This window comes from Phyllobates terribilis, unplaced genomic scaffold, assembly GCF_046119375.1.
Source record: "Phyllobates terribilis strain yellow unplaced genomic scaffold, ASM4611937v1 Scaffold_8__6_contigs__length_399053987, whole genome shotgun sequence".
NCBI lineage: Eukaryota > Metazoa > Chordata > Amphibia > Anura > Dendrobatidae > Phyllobates > Phyllobates terribilis.
The window spans coordinates 263,242,373-263,264,293 of record NW_027362768.1 but is presented as its reverse complement, the minus strand read 5'-3'; the positions used below and the strand labels follow the sequence as shown (position 1 = coordinate 263,264,293).

Sequence of the window (21,921 nt, the reverse complement as noted above, 5' to 3'; positions counted from 1 at the left end):
AATCTTGAGGTGTGTACGCCATATGCTCATTGGTTGCTTGCTGATAGCTACGTAGTGAGTAATCGGGATCTTGTGCGCGCGAATCCCTGACAATACTGTGAAATCCTGACAGAGTGACGACAGCAGTGGGATATTGTGTGATCTCCCCGGTGTCTTCCCTGACGAATCCATGACAAATTGGTGGCAGCGGTGGGATATTACAGAACATCAGTGGCTGGATTGAGCAATCATTCCTGTCACTGAAACCTTGCATGGTTCTTGCGAGAATTCTGTGCAACATTTAAGGAACACTCAGTGTTTTAATATTTCACTATGGAGCAGCTGCCCCTGACCACGTCACCATCTAGCGTGACAGTGGTCCGCTGCACGGGACCACTTTCCTTATGATCCCCATGTTTATCCCCATCCTTTCTGTTACCTCTGGAGTCTGGAGCCGTGCCAGTCACGGGACACCTACTACTGACCATGTCACCATCTGGCATGACACTGGTCACCTGCACGGGATGACCTGCTTGCTGGTGTCCATGCCTGCTCCCCTTGCCCATAGCACTTATGCTGGCTCCTTTTAGGGGATCATCAGCAGCATCACCCCACAACTTGGTGTGTCTGAGTTCCCCTTTACCACAACACACATTTTCATTATGCATCACATTGACATTACTGACAGTTAGATCACATGACATATCAGACCTGGGAGGGTTGTCAGGAATGTATCAGGCAACCAAGCGTCCCAGATCAGTTTCCAATAGCACGTTAGTGGGGAAATTCTTTGATACCCCCATTTCCCCTAAGCCCCTCCCCGTCCTCTAGTCCAGGAAAACTCTGGCCATCAGTATGGGACGGCGAACACCCCCAAACCCGGTGACAGTCAGGGTTTTCCCAGGAATGAGTTCTTCTGGTAACATGAACTCAGGGATGATGAGGGTACCTTCTGCGCCAGTGTCCTTAAGCTCAACAGTGATGGTGTTGCCCACAGTGACCAGTTGTAAGTTCTCATGGACCCGGCCGACCACCCCACCCACAAAAGGAACGGCTGCAGTAGGCCCTGGGGCCTCAGATGTGGGATTCATCTTCTGCCTCTCTGGGCAGACAAGGCTGATGTGACCCATTTGGTCACAAAAAATAACACCTTCGGGAGTCAAATGCAGGCCAGGTGCTGGAAGATGAGGCAGGACCCGCTGAAGGCTAGCTGGCAGCATCACAGGGGTGGCTGTCAGCTTACCCCCTTTCCAGCTGGCAGCAGCTGACTACCGCACCTCAGGGGTGTGGTTGGCCTCATAGCCATCCGCAATCTGGGCTGCTTTGGCGGCCTCCTTTGGCTCCCAATCAAGCACAAACTGTCACACTTCCAGTGGGCAAAGATGAAGAAACTGGTCCTTCACCATCAGATCCTTCAGATCCTCGAAGGTGGTGACTGACAGTCCCTGGACCTACTGCTCAAAGTGGGTCCTGAGCCCATCTACCACATCGCCGTAGCTGTCATGTGGTCCACACTAAAGGGCTCAGAACTTCTTCCGGTAAACCTCCGGAGTCAGCTGGTACTCATTTTTTTTTTTTTTTATCAGGGCCTGCTTGACAAACTCATAGTCTCCATCTTGGTTTCGAGGGAGAGAAGCAAACACTTCCAGAGCTTTACCTCTGAGGCCTGGAGTTAAATTTCTGGCCCACTGGTCCACGGGCAGCTGGTAGTGCCTGCAGGCTTTTTCAAATCCCCGCAGAAATATGTCCAAGTCACCGTTTTTTTCCATTACAGGAAAATGCTCAGGACGGGGTTTAAAGCTGTTGACACTGTTGGACTCACGGGTCGGTGTGGGAGATGGCTTCTTCTAAATACGGGCTAGCTCCAGCTGGTACAGACGCTGGTCTTGGGCCTGTCGCTCTGCAGCCTCTTGGTCAGCCAGGGCCCATCGCTCAGCAGCCTCTTGGTCAGCTTGGGCCTGTCGCTCAGCAGCCTCTCAGTCAGCTTGGGCCAATAGCTCTGCTCGCTCCTGGAATTTTAAAATCAGCTGCAGTCATCCGTCACGATCGTCTGTGGCGAGCTGCTCCAAAGCTATCTGCAGGCCGAGATCCACACTACCCTGGCAGCAGGTAGAGCTGGCAATCACAGGTGGGACCCCTGCAGCAGTGCCATCCGGGCCTTGGCTGGCCGCCCCATCATCAGGGCTCTGCTGTCGGACTGGCTCTGCGGCACTTTGCAACAGTTGAGCATTTGTGGCACCCCGTGGTCTGGTTGCCACAGTGGCAGTAATGTCATATCTGAGAGCAGGTGGGAGGTTCCCTGGTTGGGGACAATTAGCATTCAGCACCTCCTGCCTCGGTGCAGGGAGGGGAGAAACCTGCCCTTTAAAAACTGGATCTGAGGCAGGGTTAGAGGGTCCAGAGTCTAGTGAAGCCAGAGACAAGTTCCAGTCTAGTTCCAGAGATAGGGACAGGTCAGCAGCAGGCTGAGGAGTCCCTGTAGGCAGAGGAGGAACACGAGGCCAGGAGGGGAGCTAGAAGAGCTCATCCTGACTAGAGACTTGAAAAGCCGGACACTGGAGTCTGAGGCTGTGAGGGTTATAAGCCCAGCAGCAGAAAACCACCACGCAGGGGACTTCAAGTCTTCTGGCCCAAGGAAGCCCGGAGGCTCAGCCACATGAGAGGGACCACTACTGCCCTGGAGGGGTGAGAAGCGCGGAAGGCCCGAGTCGCCAGTCATACGGTTGAAAACAACACGGTACACTCAGAGACGTGGGCTACCACTACACTACAGCAGGATAGCCAAGAAAGAGTGTAGTCAGCATGGTAGGCCTACAAACTCCACCTGACCAGCGGGATTTCCCAGTTGCTCTCAGACTGACCAGGCCTCCATTGTTAACCTGTATTCCGGATGGGTCCCTTAATACCACCAACAGTAAAGACCCTGAATTGCATGACAGACTCCGTGTGGTTACTGCTGCTCCCGCGCACCATCACCACCAACATCCCCATTTACTGCCCTGAGGCTATACTCCTCCCGTGGGGAATTGTACTACACTCTGCTGCACCCACAACACCAGTCTCAGTGGTCTGCCCTGCAGCGGCGGTTCACCCTGACCGCAATCCACGGGTGACGTAGTCGGACATTAATATATAGACTGCCATTTAGTTTGACCACCCTGAGCCACGGGACCGGGTCACCGCTATGGTGACTACAACCCGCAGCATCTATAAAAAGGCCCGGTTCCAGGTTCCTCACGCGGCCCAGGGGGCGCGTCAACTTTTTGTGTAGCCGGCAGGATTTCGTGCCCGCCACCAACGGGTACTGCGTGCCTGAGGAAAGACTGTAAAACTTACCTTGGTGGGGTTTCCCGCCTTCCACAGCCGTTTCCCGCCATCCACAGCCATTTTCCCGCCATCGGACGCCATCTTCGGGATGCCACGCGTGAAGAAGAGGGGCGTGGATGACGAAAGCGTGCGAGAACTGGCCCCGCCTTAAGCACGGACGCTGCGCAAGGTCCTGAAAGGAGCCGAGCGAAAGCTGACGTCACCAGGACACTACGCAAGGTCCTCCTCAACCCCGACAGTCGCCTGCGGAGCCGAGGCCTACAGAAGAAAAGCAACGGAAGGTAGGCCACGGTTGACTAGCGGGGAAGAGGATGACGGAAGCGGAGGGAACTGTCACCCCCAGCGCGGCCGCTGCCGCAGTAATGCCGTTCACGATGCCTTATATCCCCGGAGCGGCCTGGTTGCCCCAGTACGCAAGGGAGTCGCATACCCTGAGCGACTTTAAAGAGAGACTATATAGCCTATTCAAGGTGTACCCGCTGACGGAAGAACAGAAAGTGACCATACTGATTGGCCAGTTAACCGGCGCGGCCCAACGAGAAGTAAAGTCATGGTCAGTCAGGGACAAGGGGACTGTGAAGGAGATTTTGGCCCATCTAAAGGACACTTTTGATACCCGCACCTCAGCAGAGATCAAAATGAGATTTTATGGGTTCAAGCAGCGAGCCCAAGACAGTATCAGAGACTATGCTTTGAATTTGCAAGAGGCCCTGAGAGCCATCAAGCAGGCAGACCCTGACAGTGTGAGGAATGCAGATGAACTTCTGACTGAACAATTCATTGAGGGTCTGCTGTCCAGCGCCCACCGAACCCAGTTATGCCTGATGGCCCTGCAGAACCCTGGGTTAGATTTTGCACAGTTTAAGGACAGAGCCATCCGAGTACTCCGAGAACCCGCACCCGGTGGCGTTGCGGCTTCCAGGCGCCCTGCTATCACTTATCACCAAGAGGCGGCGCCCCAGTCTACAGAATCTGCAGGAGCCAATGCACAGAATAGTACTCCGTCTACAGACCTGCACCATCAGGTCCAAGAACTGACTAAAAGCGTTGCCGCACTAACCAGGACTGTGCAGTCGTTACAGGTATCCTCTCCAGGAAAGATCCAGCTGGCTACCAGTCCGGAGGACGTCCCGTGGCGCCGACAGAAGAGGATCCCGCAGTCCAGAGGGAAGCCAACGGACCGCTACGACCAGGATGGACAACCCATCTGCCGCCACTGCAGCCAGCCAGGACATATTGCGAGGTACTGTAATTTAAACGGGCCCAACCAGGGGCAGAGGGCCAACCCCCAGGTGTAAGATCATCAGGCCTGTCAAACTGGCGTGACAAGTATGTGGGGGGACGACCGGTCTTGCCTGTGGTACTGGATGGCATTCCCATGAGTGCACTGTTGGACACCGGGTCGCAGGTAACCACCATCCCCTTTATACTTTTCAAGCAGTACTGGGATGACACAAATATTACCCGCTACCCAGATAATGACTTGAGCATCATCGCCAGCAATGGTCAGCCCGTGCCGCAGGTGGGGTTCAAGGAGGTGACCATCAAGATTGGTAAAGTTGAACTGCCGGTGCAAGGACTGATTATTGTGGACATTGACCGTCGTGAAAGTCACCCTAAAATAACCTTGGGTACTAACGTTATTGAAAATTGTCTTTCAGAGATAATTGTTATATTACAGCAGGTTGCAATGAATGCCAGCTCCAGCCAGCAGCGTGTCTTACAAAAGGAGATCAGAGCCCTGATGAAGCGGCAACAGGTAGAACTGTTTGGTTGTGAGATTGGAAGCGTTAGGATGAGTGACCCATTCCCTATCGCCATGCCTCCAAAAAGTGAAATGATGATCTGGTGCTGGTCTGCAATTGGGTTAAGAGGTAGAGACTACCAAGCTATGGTAGAACCCGTTTACTCAGACAGTAGGCCCACCATTTTGACAGTAAGGGGGATGGTTGATGTCCGCCATTGGAGGGTACCAGTCCGCATCCTAAATATTGGGGAAAGAGAAGTACACTTGCCCCGGTATGCCACTCTAGCCAAATTGTTCACCATTAACCAGAACTCTGTAAAGGTCGTGGAACCCTTGCCTCCATCTCAACCAGAGGAGGGTAACGGCTCCAAGAAGCAAGTGGAGGACTGGTGTCAGAAACTGCATGTGGGCACCGACTCCACTCCCTCACACCAAAAACAGGGAGTCTACCGGGTGGTTCAGGAGTACGAAAGAGTCTTTAGTAAACACCCGCTAGACTTTGGGCAAGTAAAGGGGGTAGAACACCAAATCCCCACAGGAGACCATCCACCCATAAAGGAGAGATACCGGCCTGTACCCCCTGCACACTATCAGAATGCCAAGGGTATGTTACGAGAAATGAAGGAGGCTGGGGTGATCAGGGATAGCTGTAGCCCCTGGGCAGCTCCTCTAGTTCTGGTAAAAAAGAAAGATGGCATGATGAGGATGTGTGTAGACTATAGAAAGGTCAACAGAATAACACACAAAGATGCGTACCAGTTACCTAGGATAGAGGAGTCTTTGGCTGCATTAAAATCTGCTAAATTCTTCTCTACTTTGGATCTCACTAGCGGGTACTGGCAGGTTCCTGTAGCAGAGTCAGACAAGGATAAGACCGCCTTCACCACCCCGATGGGTCTCAGTGAATTCAACTATATGCCGTTCGGACTCTGCAACGCACCAGGGATCTTCCAGAGGCTGACGGAGTGCTGTCTGGGGCACAGAAAATTCGAGACGGTCCTACTCTACCTGGACGATGTCATCGTGTATTCCAAGACCTATGAGGACCATCTAAAGCACCTGGCAGAGGTGTTCGATGCCCTGGCAGGCTTCGGCCTAAAGGTGAAACCCTCCAAGTGTCATCTACTGAAGCCAAAAGTACAGTACCTGGGACACGTGGTGAGTGCTGACGGAGTAGCCCCAGACCCTGACAAGGTCACGGTGATTAAGGACTGGCCAAGACCCTCTAGCATAAAGGAAGTGCGGCAGTTCCTCGGGTTGGTAGGCTACTACCGAAGGTTCATCTCCAGGTTCACCAAAATGGCAGTCCCTATGCAGAACCTCCTGTTAGGTCAGTCAAAGACTAAAAGTCAGAAGCCGCCCTTTAAGTGGGACAACCTGGAGGAGGAGTCTTTCCGCCAGCTGAAGATGGCCCTCACGGGGGATGAGATCCTGGCCTACCCTGATTACGGCCAGCCTTTTATCCTCCACACCGACGCCAGTAACGTGGGGCTAGGAGCCGTACTGTCCCAGATCCAGCAGGGCAGAGAACGGGAAATTGCTTATGCTAGCAGAAAGCTGAGACCCACAGAGAGAAATCCTGAGAATTATAGCTCCTTCAAGCTAGAGTTCCTGGCAGTGGTGTGGGCAGTCACCGAGCGCTTCAAGCATTACCTGGCTTCCTCTAAGTTCACTGTGTACACAGACAACAACCCGCTGACACACCTGGACACTGCAAGACTTGGTGCCCTAGAGCAGAGATGGATGGCCCGGCTGTCCAATTATGAATTTACCATCAAATACCGGACAGGGCGCGCAAATGCCAACGCAGATGCATTGTCCAGAATGCCTCACTTGCAGGACGGGGGAGGAGATCCAGAAGAACTGAAAGAAATAGAATTCCCTGCATTCCACCGTCATGGGATCAACCAGTGTTTCCACTGCATAAAGGAGAGGTGCTCTGCTACCGCTACCTTCAATCCCTTACCCCACCATGGCTGGGCAGAGACACAAGATAGTGACCCCGGAGTCCGCCTGGTGAAAGGGATGCTGACCCAGGCTGATGCCCACCTTTATCCGGATGCTCCAGAAGAGGCCAAACAGCTGTGGAAGGAGAGGAGCAAGCTGTTTCTCTACGAGGGGAGGCTGTGCCGCAGAACCGTCAACTCTCGAACACATGAGCTGATCTGGCAGGTAGTGGTCCCAAGGCGGGATGCGGCTATGGTCCTAGAAGCATACCATGACAGCGCAGGGCACTTTGGATGGAAGAAGCTGGAGTTCCTGTTGCGTGAGCGGTACTTCTGGGTAGGCATGAGACGGGCTATAGAGAGATGGTGCAGAGACTGTGGCCCGTGCAACCTAAGGAGGAAGGACCGCACCAGCCAGAAGACTCCCCTGCAGCCCATCATCACAAAGCAGCCCCTTAAGCTGGTGGCCCTGGACCACGTATAGCTGGCTCCAAGCAGATCGGGATACGTCTATGCCCTCACAATCATAGATCACTACTCCCGGTTCCTAGTGGTGGTCCCTGTCAAAGACTTAACAGCTCAGACAGCCACCAGAGCCTTTCAGCAGCATTTCTGCAGTCCACACGGGTATCCGGAGCAAGTGTTGACTGATCAAGGTCCAGCGTTTGAGGCTGAAGTCTTCCAGGAATTCTGCAACCTGTATGGCTGCAAGAAGATAAGGACAATGCCTTACCACCCCCAAACCAACGGGATGTGTGAGAAAATGAATCAGGTAGTAATCGACCTGCTCAAGACGTTGCCCCTGGAGGAACGCAGCCTGTGGCCTGAGAAACTGCCGGATCTGGTGGACTTGTTTAACCATATACCAGTGGGTTCTACCAACTGCACCCCGGCTTACCTAATGAGGGCAAGACCTGGTAAGCTGCCAATTGACCTGGAGATGGGAGTCCTGACACCTGAGGACACCTCACCAGAAGCAGACTGGGACACAGAACGACAGCAGCAGTACCGGAAAGTACAGGAGAGCGTGGAGCGAAGTCTGTCTCAAGCCAGAGAGAGGCAAGAGAGGGATTACAACCAGCATGCTCCAGCTGCTCCCCTGGCACCTGGAGAGCAGGTCTTGAAGTGAAAGAGACGGCTCCACAAGTTGGATGATGAGTGGGAGAAAGACCCGTACACCGTATTGCCGTCAAGCCATGAGAACCCAAAAGTGTGTGTTATCGGTAAGAATGGAGGAGAGACCACAGCCACTGTCTCTAGAGACACCTGAAGAAGTGTCCCGAGCAGCTGCAAAGCGCTGATGAAGACCAAGATAGCCCTCAACCCGCAGAGGAAAGGGAAGAAATGGTCAGTACAGTGCTCGGAGACTTTCCCCGGTCCTGGACACAAATCAACAACGCTATAGTGGTACCCGTCCTTACCTTTCTCCAGCCAGCCCCTCAAGCGCCTGCAGAAGAGCAAGTAGTGTTGGAAGAGCCAGTGGCCCCGGAGGCAGAAGAGTCCATACCAGCAGCTCAGGAGAATCAATCCTCTGCTAGTAATGAACCTGCCTTGCCCATGGTGAGCCAAAGAGTAGGCAGAAAGCTGCCCAGCCTACCCGTAACATCTGCAAGTACCTCTAAAGCAGCCACTAGCACACCCAGTACACAGGGGGTGGAAACAGGGGACCCAAATAGAGTACCACCAGACAGTGGGTTAAGTAGGTCCACCAGGAGCACTAAAGGTCAGGTACCCGCTCGCTGGAGAATCTAATATGTCATACTTACCTGTATATTGCCAATGTCAAAAATGTTTAATGTTTGTGTTACCTGGACAGTAATAATGTTTCTCCAGTTTTTCCTTGTTCAATGGACTGACAGGTCATGGACACTGAATGGCCGGAACTGTCTTGTAGATAGTTGCACCTGGTGCCCTCCTGCGAAGATGGCCACAGAAGAAAAACCTGTTCGGCGTGGCCTCCTTGTGGTCCAAAGTAGTTAGCTTTTACCTTGCCGCCACGCCCAAGTCCAGGAACTTGGGGTTTATAGGGACAGGTCCCCACACCATGGAAAACTTCACCTTATTGGGTGATATGGACGCCCGGTCATGGAAGCGCCGTGATCTTAAGGACAAAATATACTTGTATATATGTTTGTCATCGCTTATACCCTGTATTTGTGCTTTTGCAAAATATGTTTAGTCCCGGAGTACTAAATTTCACTAGGGGGGAATGTGGCACCCCGAGGTCTGGTTGCCACAGTGGCAGTAATGTCATGTCAGAACAGGTGGGGGGTTCCCTGGTTGGGGACAATTCGCATACAGCACCTCCTGCCTCGGTCCAGGGAGGGGAGAAACCTGCCCTTTATAAACTGGATCTGAGGCGGGGTTAGAGGGTCCAGAGTCTAGTGAAGCCAGAGACAAGTTACAGTCTAGTTCCAGAGATAAGGACAGGTCAGCAGCAGGCTGAGGAGTCCCTGTAGGCAGAGGAGGAACACGAGGCCAGGAGGGGAGCTAGAAGAGCTCATCCTGACTAGAGACTTGAAAAGCCGGACACTGGAGTCTGAGGCTGTGAGAGTTATAAGCCCAGCAGCAGAAAACCACCACGCAGGGGACTTCAAGTCTTCTGGCCCAAGGAAGCCCGGAGGCTCAGCCACATGAGAGGGACCACTACTGCCCTGGAGGGGTGAGAAGCACGGAAGGCCCGAGTCGCCAGTCATACGGGTGAGAACAACACGGTACACTCAGAGACGTGGGCTACCACTACACTACAGCAGGATAGCCAAGAAAGAGTGAAGTCAGCACGGCAGGCCTACAAACTCCCCCTGACCAGCAGGATTTCCCAGTTGCTCTCAGACTGACCAGGCCTCCATTGTTAACCTGTATTCCGGACGGGTCCCTTAATACCACCAACAGTAAAGACCCTGAATTGCATGACAGACTCCGTGTGATTACTGCTGCTCCCGCGCACCATCACCACCGACATCCCCATTTACTGCCCTGAGGCTATACTCCTCCCGTGGGGAGTTGTACTACACTCTGCTGCACCCACAACACCAGCCTCAGTGGTCTGCCCTGCAGTGGCGGTTCACCCTGACCGCAATCCACGGGTGGCATAGTCGGACATTAGTATATAGACTGCCATTTAGTTTGACCACCCTGAGCCATGGGACCGGGTCACCGCCACGGTAACTACAACCCCCAGCATCTATAAAAAGGCCCGGTTCCGGGTTCCTCACGCGGCCCAGGGGGCGCGTCACAATCATTTGGGCATTATTTTTGCCCGTGGGGTCAATCTGTCTCAGCTCACGGAGGGCAGTGATAGTGGCCTTTGCCTGCTGGTGATACCAGGACTCTGTGTAGCCATTATTGCCAAATAAAAGATAGCATAGAAAAACAAGAGAAGGGAGGGGATGCAACTGCTACATGTACAGTAATGTCCCAAAAAAAAAAATTAAAACACTGAGTCTGGTTCCTTAAAACGTTGCACTATTCTTGTGAGAATTCTGTGCAAGTATTCAGTGAAAGGAATGATTGCTCAATCCAGCCACTGATGTTCTGTAATATTCCACTGCTGCCACCAATTTGTCAGGGAATGACAGGGAACAACGCCGGGGAGATCACACAATATCCCACCGCTACCACCAATTTGTCAGGGACGACACCGAGGAGATCACACAATATCCCACCGCTGCCTTCACTCTGTCAGGATTTCACAGTATTGTCAGGGATTCGTGTGTTCATGATCCAGATTACTCATTACGTAGCTATTAATTTTTATATTTAATCCAAAAGGGTGGCAGTGTTTAGGAAAAATATACAAAAGGTTTTACAAAAGGAGACATTACAATGCAGAATATTCAGTTACACAAATAAAATGGGATTAAAGAAGAACTTACTAAAAAGATCGCAGAGACTATTCAGTTTAGCTGAAGGGGAGGCGCTCCAATGCCCCAACGTGACCCCTTGCTAATAGAATATATACCTCCCAGCAACTAGTACTGACCCATCCTCGGCTGGGTCTTTTATATCTTAGGAGGGACCTGCCCACACACCCCCTTTGATGACATCACGTGGGCTGGGCTCCAGCCTTCATATTTTTAATTAAATATCTAACTTCCGCAATAACTTATGACTGGTTGATCACAGAAGCTTGCAAGTTATGCCATATTCTTTGTTACAAATTTACCTTTCCTTAGAGACTACACATGGCATAACTGCGGTCTGTTATTTCGGTATTTTTGCGCCACCGATCACCGGAAGGGCATACAGCTATGAAAAAATAAGCATATTTGTTCCTTTAGCTGACCACTAAAAATTTATGTCACATTATTATCGGAAGTATAGAATTTCCGATATTCCATATTTTGTGTCGGCGCCAGCGATTCAGCAGATTTCTGTGGAGCAAATGGGGGATACCCTGAGGGTGAAAGAAAATTCTTTTGAAGCTATAAACTGCAATCCTTCTCACCTAGGTGTATATTTATCACAGGCTGGTGCCACTAGAAAATACATTCGTATGTTAATTGGGTTAGTAGCTCCCTTTGTGCTAGCATTTGCCTATTAGCCACTTCCCCACTGAGTGCTAATTTGCAGAGAGACAGCTAGGTAGATTGCCAGTTTTTCTACTCTGACAAGTAGTATATAGGAGGGGGGATGAAGGGTTTGGGAGAAATTCTTAATATTTCTATGATGGTTAGGAACCAAAGTATTTTTTTTACTGTGGATTACGCCTGTATAACATACGAGATATTCTCCAAACAATTTCGAACTGAGATGTTCCTGCTGTATAGTGTTAGGAACCGAACAAAGTATTTTTTTTTACTGTGGATGAATCCTGTATAACATAAGAAATATTCTCCAAACTAATGATTAAAATAAAAGAGATGCGCTGCAGACTACTCATAAAATACAAAAAGAGTGATTCCTACCTATCTTAGAGAAAATGGTAGTCCAAATGAAACACTTCAGATATACGCGTGCAGCTTCCAGGAGTCCTTTGAAGAAGTCACAACTGCAACTAGAGGTGATGGACAAGTGCCGGAGTCTGTAGAACAAGCCGTGAGTATTGCAGAAAATGGGTTCAGACAGCGTGTTAACGCCGGAGATAGAGGGCTGCAGAGACTCTCAGAGACTTGGGCTTTCAGGTACATGCAGCCGTTGCACTAGGTGGATACAGGGATGAAGATCATGGGTGAGAAGAACTGCAGACAGCCTGATAGGTGTGCCGGCCGGTCACACCTGCAGGACCGCTGATAATCGAGGATGTGAACGCTTAGTATCTGTGTGACGTCACAACATCTGGGGGATTCCACTGAGGGAAAAACAGTCCAGCGCTTATCTGACGCGTTTCCGAGGTCACGGCCTCCTTCGTCAGGGATTTGAAGACACAGGGCGCTCCCTTGGTGGATAATCATCCCATAAATTAGCAAAAAAAAGAAAAACAAAAACTCCAAAAAGAAAAAAAATAAAATAATAATTTTAATTAAAAGCAAGAAGCTCGATCTCACTGTTAAGACCATGTGGTTTCAGTGAGTTCATTCTGAATATCCATCTGCTTTCTGCTTTGGACATTAGTTTGACATAATGGCCAACTCTCCAATGTTTTTTAATTTGTTCAATTCCCCAGAATTTAGTGCTTATTAATTAACCTTTATGGGCCATTTTATAATGTAAAGAAAGCGGATGACCTGTATATTGTTTTATAATATTGTTTGCATGTTCTTTTAATCTCACCTTTAATTGTCTTTTTGTTCTCCCTATATAGTGCTTATTACAAGGACATTGTATACAATAAATTATTCCTCTTGATTGACAAGATATGTGTGTATAAATACTGATCATTAGAAAAAGATAGTACTGATTCTTTCGCCTTAGTTGCTCTGCACATAGTACACAGCTTGCAAGGAAAAAATATTCACTGCTTGTTCAACAGACTCCGACATTTGTCCATCACCTCTAGTTGCAGTTGTGACTTCTTCAAAGGACTACCATTTTCTCTAAGAACAGGTAGGAATCACTCCTTTTGTATTTTATGAGTGGTTTGCAGCGCATCTCTTTTCTTTTAATTATTTCATTATTATTTGCACCAGGGCATACGGTGCTTTGAGATTGCAGCTCTTGGCCTATCTGATCTTACTATAGCAGCAGCGCTGCTGCAGTTTTTTATATTCTCCAAACTATTTCAAACTCAGATCTAGCCTGCTGTATAACTTGAGCAACAGCAAAAAATAGACTTTTTGACTCTGCACAAGCTCTGAATACAGCTGAATTTTGCTGCCACAAAAAGGACTAGGTGACTTATAGCAAAGAATAACAGGTTTGTGACAGAAAAAAATATTTTTTGGACTCTGCCTAGCAACAGAAAAAATAATTTTTTTACTCTGAAAACACCTGGCGGTGAACTTCAGCTGTTTTCACGTAGTAGTTGACTAATAGCAGAGTGTATGATGTTTTCCACACAAAAAAAAACCTTTTGTGGACTCTGCCTATCAAGAGAAAAAATATATTTTTTTACTTTGAAAACAGCGGAGGTTCACCGCCACTAAGATAGTAGGTGGCTTTTAGCAGACTGTATCATGCTTGCCACATAAAAAAATCTTTAGTGGACTGTAGTTAGCAACAGAAAAAAATCTTTTATTTTACTCTGAAAACAGCTGAAGTTCACCGCCACTAACGTAGTAGCTGATGTATAGACGAGTGTATGACTTTTTCCACACAAAAAAAAATATCTTTTGTGGACTTTGCCTAGCAAGACAAAAAATATTTTTTTTTTACTTTGAAAACAGCTGAGGTTCACCGCAACTAAGATAGTAGGTGGCTTTTAGCAGACTGTATCATTTTTGCCACATAAAAAAAATCTTTGGTGTACTGTGGCTAGCAACAGAAAAAAATATTTGTTTTTCTGTGCATAAAGCTGAAATTCATCCAGTAAAAAAATGACAAACTGGGCTAACACAGCTTGCACTGTCACATTAGCAAATGAAAAAAAAGATTTTTGTGCTCTGCACTCAGAATCTCTGTACTGACAAGCTCAGCAGATAGCTGAATTTCAACCCCCCAAAATCAAAAAGTGGCCTACAAAGGCTTGCTTGCTTGCTTGATCAGATTAGCAAGTGCAAAAATAGATTGAAAGTATACCCCTGCATGGATCACAGACAGTACAACCGCTGCACAACACTGTTCTATGCCATAGGCCCTGCTCTTTCTGTCAGAATCTCAGTAATTGCGCAAAAACAAAAAAAAGTACTACAAGGTCGAATGAACAGGTACAGAGCACAGGACTTATCTACACTATCTGACTTCCACAGAAGCGCCCATCTATCTAGCTAATATCTCTCATTACACAGGAGCTGGGTGCAGGAGCAGTGTCTATCACGAGTTACATGCATAAAATGACGCTGAGGTAACATGGCTGTTTTGCATATGAAGAGGACATGTGATTTCAGCAGCCAATTGCAGAAGCCCTTGTGTCTGGTGTGGCGCCCCTGAGGGTTCAGGCACCACAGGGGTACTGCACCTCAGATAGAGGTGTGGTATCTGATTTTCCAGGTAAGGATGGAGCATCTCTCAGGACCCCACTTCACACTCAACACTACACCACTCCTGTCCTGAAGGGGGCCTAAATGCACCAGGGTGCTGCCCCGGCCCAGGATAGAAGAGATGTGGGGAACCAAAGATAGGGGGAACCATGTAGTGGGTGAGGGTGGAGGACACACTTTTAGGAAGCATTTATTGATTCATATTTAATCTATGGCCATCTTAAGTTCAAGGTCTTTGATTGAGGGTCTTCTGTCAGAGTCCAGCAAGAGTCTGTAGCTGGCTGAAGATTCGCGGTCCTCGTACTCTGGCCTTGAGGCGAGGAGCGGGTCAGAGTTAACCACTGTCTCTACCCGGTCAAGGTCCTGATCTAAGAAGGCCACAGAGGGGAGCAAAGGAGATAGGCTCCATAGGCAAAAGGATCCCAGGGGGATACGGACGGAGCGGAGTCGCCACCTGTATTCTTTATCCTGGCCTAGCCAGAGGGATTCCTGCTGCAAGAGGGGTAACCGACCCCCGATATCTGACTTTGTCACTTCATGTCTCAGTCAGAAAAGCCCGGAGGCTGAGTGGATCCCAGGGGGATACGGACGGAGCGGAGTCGCCACCTGTATCTCTTATACTGCGTTTATCCAGTGGGACCCGGCCTTACACCAATTTCATTCCACACACAGTCAGGAGAAGACTTAGTGAGAGAACTTACCCAGGAGAGGAACACACACCAGCGGGGTCTCGACAGGTGCTCCTGATCTACCTGGGAAGTGCTGAACCCCCTTCCCGGTGGCCGCAGTACGCCGTGTGTAGCAGAGAGAAGCTTTGCGGCTGAAAGTTCATCTAAAGTGAGTAAAGACCCGGATGACTTCACACACCGTCTCAGCCTGTTATTTCCTGCGCGGCACTGCACCCACCATTCCTTCTCACACTGCCCTGAGGCCTGCTCCGCCTGTGGGGAGCCATCCCATCTTAGCTGTCCATAACACCAGCCTCAGTGGACTGTAGCAGCGCTGGTGTCCATCACCGGAAACCACAGGTGGCGTAGTCGAAATACCACTCATCCTAAAAGAAGCCCAATATTTTTATGTGACAGCCCTGGGCACGGAACGGGTCCAGGCCACGACTGCATCCCCGCGACCCCTACACTAACCCGGCTCCGAGTAACCCCATTTCCCAGGGAGGGCGAGGCGTCACACTGGGACACTGTGGATGGTTTCTGTTCTCTGATTGGCTAGCTGCGCTTTCCTGACTTATAGTTACCGCCTACAGGAAAAAAGAAAGCAGCCACTGATAGGAGCCACGGGGGGATACATTGGGGGGATGATTTAAAGTACTGTACAGCTTCTTTAAGTATGGAAATCGGATTTCGAACATATTTGCATCACTAGAAATAATGCTGACTACTGGGTTGCCACTCTGTTAGATCCACTTTATAAGAGTAAATTTTGCCAGATGCTTCCCCCCTGGAAAGGAACCCGCTAATGCTAGAGTATTGAAAGAAGCTTTTAAGCAACCTTAAGAGAGTTTTTTCCCAAGATAGCAGTGGGGCACAGAGTGTGCATCGCAGTTGTAGACTTTCAACTTCCGGCACGTCAATTCATCAACGCCAAAACATTAGCAGCAGCAGCGTAAGTGGCAAAAGCCATTTTTGTGAGTCCTTTCACACATTTTTTACAACAGCTTGTGCACCAGCACAACAGAGTACAAGTCTAACACTTGGTGAACAACTGGAGAGGATGGTGCAGTAGTATCTAAAGCTCAATATGAATACCATCAGGGAGGATTTGGACACTTTTACATTTTGGTCTTCAAAATTGTATGAATGGCCTGAGCTCGCCTGTCACGTCTTGGAGGTTTTATCGTGCCTGGCAGTCTGCGTTCTCTCAGAATGTGTCTTCAGCGCTGCTGGTGAACTCCTGATGGATAAGCGCAGCCAGCTGTCCCCTGAAAGTGTAGACCGCCTAACTTTCATCAAGATGAACAAGTCATGGATCTCCAAGGACTTTTGCACCCCAATCACAGACTGTACAGATTAGCCGATGTTGTTAGCGATGAGCGAACGTGCTTGCCATTGCTCAGTACTCGCCCAAGCATCATCCTGATCAGCACTCGACGAGTATTTACGGGTTGTTCGGGCGGGAGCTCAGGTTCCTGCCGTGCATGTTTGGTGCTCTTTAGAGAGCCAATGAACATGTAGGGATTGCTTGCCACACACTGTAATGCAATAGCCATGTTGGTTGTGGCATTACAGTGATTGGCTGTCTGCATAGCGTCATCGGGTCTATATCAGACCCAGTGGCGCTATGCTCGTCACAGTCTACCCCGGAAACAGGCAGAGTAGGGAGAGCTGCTGCTGAGTCATGGAGAGATTTGCTTGTTTATAGTTAGTATAGGTATTCCACAACATATATATATATATATATATATATATACAGTACAGACCAAAAGTTTGGACACATCTTCTCATTTAAAGATTTTTCTGTATTTTCATGACTATGAAAATTGTACATTCACACTGAAGGCATCAAAACTATGAATTAACACGTGGAATTATATACTTAACAAAAAAGTGTGAAATAACTTAAAATATGTCTTATATTCTAGGTTCTTCAAAGTAGCCACCTTTTCCTTTGATGACTGCTTTGCACACTCTTGGCATTCTCTTGATGAGCTTCAAGAGGTAGTCACCGGAAATGGTCTTCCAACAATCTTGAAGGAGTCCCCAGAGATGCTTAGCACTTGTTGGCCCTTTTGCCTTCACTCTACGGTCCAGCTCACCCCAAACCATCTTGATTGCTCGATTGGGTTCAGGGCTGGTGACTGTGGAGGCCAGGTCATCTGGCGTAGCACCCCATCACTCTCCTGCTTGGTCAAATAGACCTTACACAGCCTGGAGGTGTGTTTGGGGCCATTGTCCTGTTGAAAAATAAATGATGGTCCAACTAAACGCAAACCGGATGGAATAGCATGCCGCTGCAAGATGCTGTGGTAGCCATGCTGGTTCAGTATGCCTTCAATTTTGAATAAATCTCCCAACAGTGTCACCAGCAAAGCACCCGCACACCATCACACCTCCTCCTCCATACTTCACGGTGGGAACCAGGCATGTAGAGTCCATCCGTTCACCTTTTCTGCGTCGCACAAAGACACGGTGGTTGGAACCAAAGATCTCAAATTTAGACTCATCAGACCAAAGCACAGGTTTCCACTGATCTAATGTCAATTCCTTGTGTTCTTTAGCCCAAACAAGTCTCTTCTGCTTGTTGCCTGTCCTTAGCAGTGGTTTCCTAGCAGCTATTTTACCATGAAGGCCTGCTGCACAAAGTCTCTTCTTAACAGTTGTTGAAGAGATGTCTGCAGCTAAAACTCTGTGTGGCACTGACCTGGTCTCTAATCTGAGTTGCTGTTAACGTGCGATTTCTGAGGCTAGTGACTCAGATAAACTTATCCTCAGAAGCAGAGGTGACTCTTGGTCTTCTTTTTCTTGGGCGGTCCTCATGTGAGCCAGTTTCTTTGTAGCGCTTGATGGTTTTTGCAACTGCACTTGAGGACACTTTCAAAGTTTTCCCAATTTTTTGCACTGACTGACCTTCATTTCTTAAAGTAATGATGGCCACTTTGTTTTTCTCTACTTAGCTGCTTTTTTCTTGCCTTAATACAAATTCTAACAGTCTATTCAGTAGGACTATCAGCTGTGTATCCACCAGACTTCTGCACAACACAACTGATGGTCCCAACTAGAGATGAGCGTTGTTCTACTCGAACTGTTCGCCAATCTCAAATTCGAGCTGTTTTGGGCGGTGTTCGAGCCGTTCGGCGAACACGAACAATTTGAGAAAAATTCGGCTGTTCGAGGTTATGTTCGATAACTGTTCGTGCACCAAAATCATAACTGGATTTTTTCTCAGTAATGATGAAAATTTATGTTAATACGCAGTTTGAGTGTACAGCGGGGTGGGGGGAGGGGCAGGGGATGGATCTCTGCAGGAACAATGAAGATCTCCATTTTTTTTTTCTCTTTCCCGCATTTACAGTGGGGAGGTGCAATCTGTCAGCCTATCAGCAGCGCACACACGGAGCGAAGTGCTTTTTTTCACACAAGCAAGGGCATGTGTCATTGGCAGTGTATGTCACATGTCCTTGCCCTATAAGACCAAGCCATTTTCCCCGTCGCCACCATTTTCTCACTGCTGCAGCTGCGTGTTAGACGGCACCGCTGTTGCTGTGTGCGCTATACCTTGTTAACTTCAAGCCAATTTTCGCACAAATCTACAGATAGCTTGGGAGTAGGGAATAGTTGTGATTGCAGTCCTTTTAAGGACTAGGTTACAGCATTTCCTATGACTTTTATCAGGCAGGTCTGTGCTCTTAAATAGATAGGTTGTGGGAGTAAAGACTAATTGTAATTGGAGTCCTTTTCAGGACTAGGTTACATCAGTTCCTATCAGTTTTTGCCAGGCAGGTCTGTGCCAGTGCTGTGCAAGTTTTTTTCACAGCATTTGGCTGAATCTAGCAAAGCTAATCCTTTTTGGCCTATTGCAGAGTGTGTTAGTCAGTGGAGTAGCCTATCTGTGTTGCAAGATATACCACCTGTGTATAGAATACCAATTTTTTTACTGCACCTAGTGAAGTAAAATCTTTTGGGCATAGCATCATTCTATTAGTCCATCTATACTGACCTCCATCAGGTTGCAAATTGAATAAAAAATTTTTCTGCATCTAGCTCTGAAAAAATATTGGGCTTCTAGCTGTGTGTGGAACTTGTTGTATTAGTCCATCTATACTGACCTCCATCAGGTTGCAAACTGAATATATTTTTTTCTGCATCTACCTCTGAAAAAAATATTGGGCTTCTAGCTGTGTGTGGGATTTGTTCTATTAATCCATCTATACAGACCTCCATCAGGTTGCAAACTGAATATATTTTTTTCTGCATCTACCTCTGAAAAAATATTGGGCTTCTAGCTGTGTGTGGGACTTGTTGTATTAGTCCATCTATACTGACCTCCATCAGGTTGCAAATTAAAAATAATTTTTATCTGCATCTACAGTACCTCTGAAAAAATATTTGGGCTTCTAGCTGTGTGTGGGACTTGTTCTATTAGTCCATCTATACTGACCTCCATCAGGTTGCAAATTGAATATAATTTTTATCTGCATCTAGCTCTGAAAAAATATTTGGCCTTCTAGCAGTGTGTGGGACTTTCTCTATTAGTCCATCTTTACTGACCTCCATCAGATTGCAAATTAAAAATTATTTTTATCTGCATCTACCTCTGAAAAAATATTTGGGCTTCTAGCTGTGTGTGGGACTTGTTCTATTAATCCATCTATACAGACCTCCATCAGGTTGCAAACTGAATATATTTTTTTCTGCATCTACCTCTGAAAAAATATTGGGCTTCTAGCTGTGTGTGGGACTTGTTGTATTAGTCCATCTATACTGACCTCCATCAGGTTGCAAACTGAATATATTTTTTTCTGCATCTACCTCTGAAAAAATATTGGGCTTCTAGCTGTGTGTGGGACTTGTTCTATTAATCCATCTATACAGACCTCCATCAGGTTGCAAACTGAATATATTTTTTTCTGCATCTACCTCTGAAAAAATATGTGGCCTTCTAGCAGTGTGTGGGACTTTCTCTATTAGTCCATCTATACTGACCTCCATCAGGTTGCAAATTCAAAATAATTTTTTTCTGCATCTAGCTCTGAAATTATATTGGGCTTCTAGCTGTGTGTGGGACTTGTTGTATTAGTCCATCTATACTGACCTCCATCAGGTTGCAAACTGAATATATTTTTTTCTGCATCTACCTCTGAAAAAATATTGGGCTTCTAGCTGTGTGTGGGACTTGTTCTATTAATCCATCTATACAGACCTCCATCAGGTTGCAAACTGAATATATTTTTTTATGCATCTACCTCTGAAAAAATATTGGGCTTCTAGCTGTGTGTGGGACTTGTTGTATTAGTCCATCTATACTGACCTCCATCAGGTTGCAAACTGAATATATTTTTTTCTGCATCTACCTCTGAAAAAATATTGGGCCTTCTAGCAGTGTGTGGGACTTTCTCTATTAGTCCATCTATACTGACCTCCATCAGGTTGCAAATTCAAAATAATTTTTTGTCTGCATCTAGCTCTGAAAAAATATTGGGCTTCTAGCTTTGTGTGGGACTTGTTGTATTAGTCCATCTATACTGACCTCCATCAGGTTGCAAATTAAAAATAATTTTTATCTGCATCTACAGTACCTCTGAAAAAATATTTGGGCTTCTAGCTGTGTGTGGGACTTGTTCTATTAGTCCATCTATACTGACCTCCATCAGGTTGCAAATTGAATATAATTTTTATCTGCATCTAGCTCTGAAAAAATATTTGGCCTTCTAGCAGTGTGTGGGACTTTCTCTATTAGTCCATCTATACTGACCTCCATCAGGTTGCAAATTAAAAATAATTTTTATCTGCATCTACCTCTGAAAAAATATTTGGGCTTCTAGCAGTGTGTGGGACTCATTGTATTAGGCCATCTATACCAAGCTCCACCAGCTTTGAAATTAATAATAATTTTTAGCTGCATCTAGCCCTGAAAATAATTTTTCCCAATAGTGGTAGCAATAGAAATATGGGGCGCGCGCCTGGCTAACAAAAATATACGCTTCATAACACAAAACACCAGCCTAGCGCACTGCATTAATAAGATGGCATCATCGTCTCTCCCAGTGCTAGGCCTACTACGCAGGCTAGTATTCCTGTGCCTAAAACACAATGTATGGGTCCGCGCTAGCCACTATGCTGAGGGGTATAAAGCTGCTGCTAACGCTTTATAACAATTCAATTGGCAGATTTTCACAGAGCTCTTCCACAACGCCCACCCATCGGGCAACAGTTGCCCACCCTCCCTATGGGATCTAGTGGCGAATAGTTGATGCCATTAATCAGAGCGTCAGTTGCCCCGTCAACGTGGCAAGCATACGGTAAGGCATGGGAAGAGTGGACATGACTAGTAGCAGGCAGACGGGTTGACCAATGTGAACAAGCCAGATCACAAGTCACCATAGAATTTCTCCACCAGCTAATGATGAGGGGCATATCAGGGGCGTCAGCGCAGCGGTGTCTGACCGGAGTAGCATTTCACTTCCAACTTCTGAATTGGGGAGATGTGACAAAGATTCATCATCAGACAATCCATAAAAGGGTGGAAAAGGGGTCAGCCAAGTCAGGAATGTAGACGTCCCGTCCCGTGTCACTAAAACTGATTTCTCACATCTTATCCCTAACACCATTAACATGACACTCACAATTTGAAGCAACACTAATGTCTACTGCATTTGTGATCGCCTTCTTCGGGGCGCTATGTATAAGCGAATTAGTCCCTCAATCCAAAATTACCACCAGTGGACGCTTAT

The 21,921-nt window shown here is 47.8% G+C and overlaps 1 protein-coding gene across 3 annotated transcripts in view; it reads left to right on the top strand.

Annotated features, from left to right (window-relative positions):
- The window catches only part of LOC141157213 (cytochrome P450 2D17-like), a 472,560-nt gene that overhangs the window by 342,159 nt on the left and 108,480 nt on the right, over nt 1-21,921 (top strand). Inside the window, exon 9 of one of the 3 annotated variants that reach the window (XM_073644205.1) lies at nt 12,911-12,984. The exons of the other annotated variants lie outside the window; for them this stretch is intronic. Coding sequence (XP_073500306.1) covers nt 12,911-12,978 — 68 coding nt within the window. The 3' untranslated portion in view covers nt 12,979-12,984. Of the gene's footprint in view, nt 1-12,910; nt 12,985-21,921 lie in introns of those variants that run through there. 3 annotated transcript variants of the gene reach the window in all.